Here is a 9,749-nt window from a genome sequence, read left to right as displayed (position 1 = left end):
CGTTGTGTTGCGTGGGGTTTGCGTCTTTCTTTGTCTGTGGTCATTTTGTTTCTCTCTCTTGTCATTTTTGTTTTGTGTTCATTTGTTGTTCCCATTTCCCTGTAGTGTTTTTTTTTTTGTCTCTTTGGTGTCAAGTTATGTGTCTGCATGTCACTGTACGTTTATTGTGTCTCTGTTGTTTTGTGGCTCTTTGTAGCAGAAACATATAGCTTCAAAATGAAGCTTCCCTACTGTCACTGGGCCCCTGGGCCCCTGGATCTGTGCTTTGTAGACCCCTTCAGTTTTCTATACATGGAACAATACGGTTTTTACTTGATATCATGGAGATGGCTGCTTGATCTCCTGAGCTCCTTTTATCGCATGGCTGGCTGACCACACCGGATCCCACCGCTAATGCAATTCAGAGAAAGAGTTGGAGGAGAGCGGGGTGAGGTGGGTCATGGTGAGGTGAGGTGCAGAGGCTCTGTGCAACTGAGCCGCTCACGCATTGATATCGGTCAGTTGGAACGATGAATGAACTTAAGCGGGCAAACCAATCTACACTTCACTGCCCGCTTAAAGATGATGGAACACCATAAACTGCAGGGGCTTTTTATACGAGATCACTGAAAGGAAGATTCCGATTAACAGGGACGCAGTATGGACAGGTGCACGACGGAATGTAGTTTGCCTCCAGATTTGCACGCCATTACTTTCAACTGCTTCCTCTTCCTCTGCATTTTCCGTCCCGAGTAAAAAATCAATTAAAAAACAGATTAACTAAACATTATAGCGACTAATGTGTTTAAAAATCTCTCTGCCCCTCTGCATGTCTCCTTTGCTATGGATCAATGACACTTTCATACTGTTTATAATTGAAATGCAGGGACCCTGAGGTGATTTAGTCAGCTTTAATTCCCTTGTTTGTTATGAATACAAATATGAGCTCAAGGACATCAGATTGCCAGGCTTTCACAAAAACACACTATCGACACCTGAGATATGTTCAGATCATATACATTGTGTATAATTAACTCACAAATTAATTACTCACTTTTCTACAGCTTTATTTTCTATGGTGTCCAATTAACCTCTGCATGTTTTTGGACCCGGAGAAAACCCATGGGGAGAACCTGCAAACTCCATTCAGAAAAGTCCTCGTTGGACCAGGTCAATGGTACAACAATGACAACATCACGGAAAACAAGTTGTCCCTTGTATTTTTCTTGCTGTGTCACACCAACAGTTAACAATCAGAGAACAAAGAGATGGTAATAGTAACCCTAGGCCCAGTTACTGGTCCTTGTGCACAGCAGACTCTTTTGGGGCCAATTCCAATTCCTATCTTAACCCTCAAGCTCAACCCTTAATCTTAACTGGCCCTCAAAACCAAGTGTTGAGGGTTATTTTGTCACTTAGAAATGGGACACCCCTTAAATGCAGATACGTCTTCAGACTGCGGGGGGCAGAATAAAGCGAAAGCTGCGTCCAGTCTGTCAACTCCAAAAAAGAAGAAGAAGAAGAACACATTTACGTCACGATTATTTATTACGATCCGTTTGTCAGTCAAGTTATTAGGTTGTCAGTTAGTTATAAGATGATACTCATACAAATACCACAACCACGGACATATTCAGCTGACAGTTACCACACACCACGGCTTATTGAAAAGTAAACCATAGCAAACGATCGCTTGTCCGCACCGCCCATAATATGGGCCTAAACTAAGATAATACAATGGTTTTCATAATGTTTTATATCTCTATTAACAAAGAAAATACTTAATTTGTAGCGTACTCGTTTCGCTGCTTTCGACGCCATCTTTGTTTTGTCAAAACACAAGGCATTCTGGGTAGCCCTTGAACTACTCTCCACATTTTCGTCAATCAACTAAGCAACAAATTAACTACTCATTCATTACATGACCTTGCATCAAGCCACTTCTTGCAGATCTGTCTTTAGTGAGGCCTAAACTCTCTCTCTCTCTCTCTCCTTTTCCCTTTGACAGGTGCTTGCACACTTTACCATCAGAGAAAAGTTGCTAAATTACAGAGGTTCAGAGGAGAAAGTGAAGGCAGCATAGTAAAATTAGAAGGAAAGAGCAAAAGAAGTGCAGCACCTTGTTAAAAGCTCCTCTGTGACAGCCAAGGAAAGTCATTAAATGTGGCTGAAGCTGGGGGGCAGCGTTTGGAAAAAACACACGCACAGAAACACTGGCTTTCAGAGATGGATGCAGCAAAATGAGGAGAAGAGTGCTGGTTTGAAATAAAAGATCAAGTATCGCTTGCTAAGATTACTCACTTTGGAAAAAAAAAAAAAAAGAACATAGAAGCAGTGACAGTGACACAGAGGAACAAACACAAACTGTCTGTGAAGTTTCAGCAATTTATTTTTCTTTTAGCATTGGCACTCAACCGTCACGGTTTCCTTCAAAAAGAGAGAAATGTTTTAAAATGCAAATTGAATAAAGGATTGAAGGAAACTACAGCGTGATTAAATGGATTCAGGGGCATGTTTTCTTAGCATTTTGATTACTTATTGATCCTCTTTTTAGTTTTAACTGAGCTTACAGTAGCTCTTTTTCCTGGTCAATTACATTTGCAAAAACTTAATTTTACTTTTACTGTTAAGCAGCGACAACGGTATAGAAGTGGGTGTTCACACAGTAGGGTTATAGTGCTGGTGAACAGTCACATGACAACACAACATTATTTTAATCTATCAAGAATTTGAGGAAGGTTTGAATCCAGCAACGACATGCTGGCATGTTTCAAAATAGGGTTAAATTCATATTTCAAACTACAATCGTCATAGTGTTCCCTTTCAGCCTGTCAATTAGCACAATTAATAAACAAGCGCTAACGTCATTTTAAACGATCGTGCAGAGATGAACCTGCGTCCTCGTAGTCGACTTAATTGATGGAAACAAACAAACACATTTCCTGCCTTTACCAGACTTCCCGAACAGCAGACCTTCGAAGAGTTTTTGTCCTCTGTAATGTCAATATTTTTGTCTCAAAAGTTTTATCTCATTACCTCATTGGGTTTCCAGTCAGTCAGTCCTCGGCGACTTTTCCAGTCAAGAACACCAACTGTGGTGGCAGAAATGAATAATTCAGTGGTTGAAGCGTATCAGAGACACTTACTCTTCTGTTGTATGGAGGCCGTTTCAGATATAAGAGTAAATCCAACAATGAAACAACGTTAAGGCAAAATAAAAACAGCGTGTTTTTGTTTAGAAATAAGGTTCCTTGTCCTTCAAATATGCAGGCTTTCGCCCCGGGGTTCAAGAAAAAGTTTAATTCTGAAGAAGAGTAACATTGATAGTTAAAGCTCACATAGAGTGGTCCTGTTGAACATATATATGTTAGTTATGGAGGTCTATTTACATATATTAACTTGTTTTTATGGTCAAAAACCTCCTAGTTGCTGTAAACGAGCCGAGAGAAATCCTCTTTTCTGACGCTGTTCCCCAGCCGCGATATTTCAGACTCAACTCTCACTCCCAGAAGACAGACTGTGTTGTGATTGGCCAGCGTAGAGGCTTCCCAACCAGTACCCGTAGGTGACATATTCAGCACACCCGCTCTCAGAAGCGCAGCTCCCCCCTCTGGAACGGTGGATGCACTGCTACTCATTATCAAAACATTGTTTTAACAGTGTTTAAAAATAGCTTCTTCACGACTACCAGTCAGTCCCTTTTTATGACTTTGACCCGGAATCAGACCCAGAGTCAGAAGACACTGTCGCTGGTGAAACACCTCCACAATGGACGTTATTCTTCTTCTTGCGGTTCAATGTACGCAACCGGATGTGCCCGGACTAGTGCCCGGAGCAGGACGATCTGCTGTTCCGGAGAACCGCTGTTTACGTAACCGGACCGGGTTTTTTCAGAGATCTCGCTGAGCCAGAGATTACAATAAAACACAGCGTTCTCAGCAGTGGCTGAACTGTTTGTTTTGAACCTTCAGGGCTTCTTAAACAAAGGAAGTCTAGGTCTGCTTTAACACAAAACACACACAGCCCTGAAAAAGTATTCCCTGTATATTTTGGTTTCAATGTGTCACTTGATGAGGGTTCAAATATATCAACTGCTAGTTTCAAACACATATAGATCTATAACTTCTCACATGACTGAACAAAGCCTGAAACATTTGATCCAGCAGAAGTACAAGATCTAATCTGAATTTACTTGAAACCCCAGACAGTGTTTCACATTTCCAGACATTTTTGAAGCAAAGAAGCACATCCACTCTGCTTTCTCGAAAAAGCTGCTTTTAACAAGACGTGCAAAAGAAAACTGCTTCTAAATCTGTGAACAGCCTGATTAAGACGTCCTGGCAAGCTTTTGAAGCTTTTTATGTCACTCTATCAAGGACGGGAATCTAAATCTGAGTGTCATGGGAAAGAGAAACACTGGGAGAGAAAAAGGGCGCTCATTTGGCACCAGCTCTGCTGTATATGGCAGCCATGCTCCCCAGGCTGATGGATGAAGGCAGAAACTCATCTCACGACTAATTATTTATCCTCCCTCCAGAACCGTTGTGTCTGCACTTGGAAATAACATCTCCAAACAAGCGGTGAACAAACTAGAGTGATGGAGGTGACCAAGTTTCCCCCGTTTCTCCCCCCACACAGAGCACACGCAGCCTACAGACAAACTCTGACAGGTTGTACATCTACTTTCTAAAATAACTTCTCAGTTTAAAGTCCCGGTAAAGTGAGGAAAATATCTTGTGGGAGAAAATGTGTTCGTAACCACCTTACCAAATTTGAGTGATTGATACAGTTGCTAAGTGTTTAAAAATGAGGTATTAAATCATGTAAAACACATAATTCGCCGCTCTGAGACGATAGGGGCGTATTCTGGTCTACCCTGGGACGGATTATGAGTGAGTAGGCCCCTGGGGCACAGACTGAGAAAGGGTTTGTCAGTGTGGTTACAGAATTGTAACGTAAAAGCTCTGGTAACATGTAGAGAAGCAACATTTTCACAATTTTGGTGGCAGTTTGAAGACATGAATACAGAAAGCGAGTCAACTTACAGCCTCGCATCCGGAGTCTGCTATTCCTTCTGTTCATCTGTTGGAATTTGAGATAAAGTGTCAGAACTTTCCTGTGAGTTTTTTACATCGAGGTATAAGTCACACTTTCAGCAGCAGGTGCAGTGACTCACAAAAAACAGACAAACTGTCGAAGTTTGCTGAGGGTTTTTATATCATTACAGTGTTTGAGGAGGAGTTATGCAATGGCTCTTGTGCTCAAGAGAAGCCGTTTCTATTCTTTACTCCATGATTCTTTGATGTAACATTTTTCAACTTTAAAAAGTCAGAAATAATGTATACAGTGAAAAAAAGAAAATGCTTTACAAACTTAAAAAAGAACAACCAAATGAATGTTAATTCAAACTAAAGTTATCAAAGTTATATGAAGGTAATTTCATACAATCTGCTTAATTTACTATCTCCCTAGTGCTTACTAGTTTGAACTAAGTGATTTAATTCCTTTTTTAAAGGTGCATTATGTAATAAATATAAAGCAACTGGCCATAAAATCCTCCTAATATGTCACAGAGACTCAGGAATAATGTTCACATAACAAACTGAACTCACCACCAACAACAGTACAGACAAAATATTTGCATAAAAAAAATATTTTGCAGACTGCAAATCATGTTGTTGTCATCATATGTTTTGAAATCTTGTTTTGGCATGTGGCGCCACCTACCGCCATCTACCAATCATTGCAGTCAGTAGAGTCTCAGCTGCCGAGCAACCACGGGTTGCCAGTTACGTCAGAAAACGAAACCTAAAAGACCTCGGTATTTTGAATTTGAATGTAGTAACCGTTTTTGGCCACATTCTTATATATGGCACCTTTAAATACATCAATTAAGGCCAGAATACTAAATGATAAATAATGAGTAGTATGCTAGTGGTAAAGTAATCATATCTTTGGTAATGGTGTTTAAAGGAGGTTGGTATCTGTAATGTTTGGGAATCTGTGACACATGTGAAGATATCATCATTTTGTCATCAAATAGATTCATTAATCATGAAAACAATAATGTTCTGCCGCCCTAAAAGCAACATTTAATGAAATATTGTTACTGACGTTCTCTTATTACTGTTAAACGTGCCGTTACAGCTCAGTATAGTAGAGTTAATCTCTTGGACTACAGAAAGTGCTGCAACATCCAGCCTCTTCTGTAGACTTGCACTCAATTTAAAAACCGAGCAGACCTAACCAGGAGGAATTCAATTCCGGTGGAAGGAGGTCCGTGTCCTCTGGCACGTCGAGCTCCTCTAATCTCTTATTCATGAACTGAAGGTGAGAGAAGAAAGGAGCAGCTACAAGTAAGAGCCTGGTGGGTCCAAGCACAGGGGTGAAAGGGGAGAAGAGAGGACTGGTGGTTAAGAGACGGAAGGGGCTGAGAAAAAGAAAATAGGGAGGAAATCTTGGAGTCCCTCTCATCTCACGATGAACCCATCAGTGTCTCCTACACAAAGTGAAGAAAGGCTCAGATCCTGATGCTTCACACTGACCAGGATCAAAGGGAATCCACCAACCTGATCCAAATGTCATTTGAATGTTTGATGATGCAGCGACGCTGAGGCCAAGAAGACATGGCTCAGCAGAGCGCTGATCAGAGGGGGTTGTTTTTATATGTACATGTACATCATTGTGGAGCTTTAATTCCCTGCATCTACAATGTACAGTATATAATGTTCAAATTACTAAGTCATGGTCCCTTTATATTACATCTATCATACAATGGTAATCACATTTCCACAATAAAGATCAGCAAAATACAAGACCGCTGAATAACAGGACATTGGATATACTGTGGTATGATACATACATAACACACAGTATATCCACAGTAACCAGTGAATTAAGCTGCATCGGTGCTTGTTAACTGTATGATTCATATTATTTATCAACCGTCTGACCCTTTGCTCCGAGTTGTACCACCTGTCCAATCCATATCAGCTGTTTAAATCCAGTGGATAACCAATAATACAATAAAAAATACACTTGGTAAAAAGATACAGTATTTAGGTCACTGAAGTATTTTAACACACAGCAGTAAGAGCCCTCACTTTGGTTGATTACTTACAAACCATCCGCAGATGTTGGAAAATTCATTTATTCATTGACCAACGCTTCACACGAGCGTCCTATCATTGCAACCCTGCAAATAAGTAATAAAGGGAATAAAGAATGACTAAACTGACAATCAAAATGAACCGAAGCTTAAGGAGAGGTTACAAAAGATGGAAGAGCAGCAGCACAGCCTCTAAACACCATGCTGGTGTTGTGATAAACTGGACAAAACATGAAATAAAAACAGACTATCGGGCGAAACACAGAAATCTACACGTAATCAGCAACAACTCTCATGCAGTGCAAATGCACTCGTTCAAAATTTAAATCCAAAATGTCCATTTGCGCCTACTGTTACTACTCTATGTACACATGACAAGGAAGCAGGGACACAGAATAAGCAGTATCAACATAAAGTAGGCCCATGTAGTATATTGATCCTTTTTTGTGGTTGTTAAGTGTAAATTATTAACTTGTTGCAACAAGGAAATGGAAAGGGAGAGCACTTTGGTGTCACAGCTGAACGAGAAGAGCTGCCTGTTTTGTATTTGACTTTAAAAACACCCAAAAGCCTCCGTACGGGTACAGGTAATTACATTTTTGTCCTGTTTTTGAAGTAAACGTAGTGAGGTAAAGTGTTAATTTCAAACGATGTGTGTGACGTCTAAGCTGAATGTTGCTCTAACTTGTTGCTCCTTACTATTTCTTATGTGTGCATTTTTTTTTTTAGAGATGGCTTCTGCCAGAAGTACTGAGGATAATTTCCTTTGTTGTATCTGCCGCACTGTTTTCACTAAACCCGTGTCAATCCCTTGTGGGCACAACTTCTGTTTTGACTGTATCGCAAACTACTGGGACAGGATGACCGCCGTGTTCCCATGTCCACTGTGTAAAGAAGAGTTTCACGTCAGGCCGACGCTTCGGGTTAACACTTTTATTGCTGAGATGACTGCACATCACATTCAAGAAGGGAAATCCTCTGCTATCCCAGAAGAAGAAGAAAAAGAAGGAAAGGTGCTCTGTGATGTCTGTACAGGGAAGAAGCATGCAGCCCTTAAGTCCTGCTTGGTGTGTATCATGTCGTACTGTAAAAAACATCTGGAGCCTCATCGGAGAATTTCGGTCTTGAAGAAGCACAAGCTGACCAACCCGGTGGAGAACCTGGAGAGCAGAATATGTCAGAAGCACGACGAGCCTTTGGGGCTGTTCTGCGTTAGAGATCAAATGTTTGTGTGTGACTCCTGTAAAGATCATGAGCATAAAAAGCACACGATAGTGACTCTAGATGAGATGACTGAATTGGCAAAAACCCAGCTGGGCAAAAATAAGAAAGTCGCAGATGAGATGATCCAGGCACGTCAGCAGAAAATTCGAGAGATTCAAAACTCAATGGAGGCTAACAGGACCGAAGCAGCGATGGTGCTGTCGTGCGGCACACGTGTGATGAGTGAATTAGTCGAATACATAAAGAGGAGCCAAGCTCAGTTGAACGAGGTGTTTGAGACAAAGCAAAACATTTTGGAAAATGAGGCGCATAGATTAATCAAAGATCTGGAGGTCGAAATTATGCAAGCACAGCAAACCAACTCACAGCTCGATCGGGTCCTAAATAACAGCAACCCTTTCGCTCTCCATGAAAGGTTCCTTTCTCTCAACATCACTCAGCCCCAGGGGAGAGATTGGTCTGGTGTGAATCTAAAAAGTGACCATTTGTCACTGCAGGGAGCCATGACCAAGCTGGAGACAACGGTCAAGAGTGAACTCAAGAGTATGCTGTGTGATCCCGACTTGAAAGAAAACCAGCGACATGCTGTAGAGGTAATTCTGGATCCTGACAGCAAATGTGCATCTCACTGTTTCTGCAGATGGGAAACAAGTCACAGGAGGAGGCAGGATGACGAATCTCCCAAACGTGCCACAGAGGTTCGCTCGGGATGTCCACAATGTCCTGGCAAAGAAGGGATTCTCCTCAGGGAAATTTTACTATGAGGTCCAAGTTAAAGATAGAACAGAGTGGAAGTTAGGAGTTGTAAAACAGTCCATCGATAGAAAGGGGGAAAAACAACTTAATCCTAATACTGGTTATTGGATGATTTGGCTGAAGGGGGAAGGTACATTTATGGCCACTGAAGACCCATGGGTTGACCTCCAAAAGAGGGATATGCTTCAAAAGGTTGGCGTCTTTGTTGATTACGAGGCGGGTCAAGTTTCTTTCTACGACGTGGATGCCAGGGTGAACATCTTCACTTTCACTGGATATCACTTCACGGAGACGCTCTTTCCGTTCTTTAGCCTGAGCTCTGACACCTGCAGGAACTCAGCCCCCTTGATTATCACACCTGTCAAACACCTCCGCTGAGTTCTCACTTTGCTTTTGCGCAACGACAACGTGACATGGAGAGAAACCAGCGTGTTGTGAATCAGCACGTTGCGAAACGCCATCGATCGGCGCCAGTGTGACAGGTGACAGAAGTGGGCTTTTGACCATGTGATTGTAAGAAATACTGTACATCACATTGGATTTAAGATTATTTATTTTGTCCTGTTATAAGTGTCACATATATAATGTCATTCAGGCATAATAAGAAGGGGCATTTATTGTATTGTTTCAGTTTTCTAATGTGGATCTAGTGTTTGACTTAAAGGGTAGTGAATTGATTAGC

At 41.3% G+C, this 9,749-nt stretch overlaps 1 protein-coding gene across 1 annotated transcript; it reads left to right on the top strand.

Annotated features, from left to right (window-relative positions):
• Positions 1-7,818: 7,818 nt before the first annotated feature.
• Positions 7,819-9,445, top strand: LOC310928763 (E3 ubiquitin-protein ligase TRIM39-like; the record flags this gene model as incomplete). The annotated part of the gene is given in 2 exon segments (XM_083891404.1): positions 7,819-8,921; positions 8,923-9,445. Coding segments are annotated over 2 exon segments (1,626 nt in total).
• Between the last annotated feature and the right edge of the window lie 304 nt (positions 9,446-9,749).

The sequence above is a fragment of the Microchirus variegatus genome, assembly GCF_963457635.1.
Source record: "Microchirus variegatus genome assembly, chromosome: 6".
Classification (NCBI taxonomy): domain Eukaryota; kingdom Metazoa; phylum Chordata; class Actinopteri; order Pleuronectiformes; family Soleidae; genus Microchirus; species Microchirus variegatus.
This window is presented reverse-complemented; position numbering and strand designations above follow the sequence as displayed.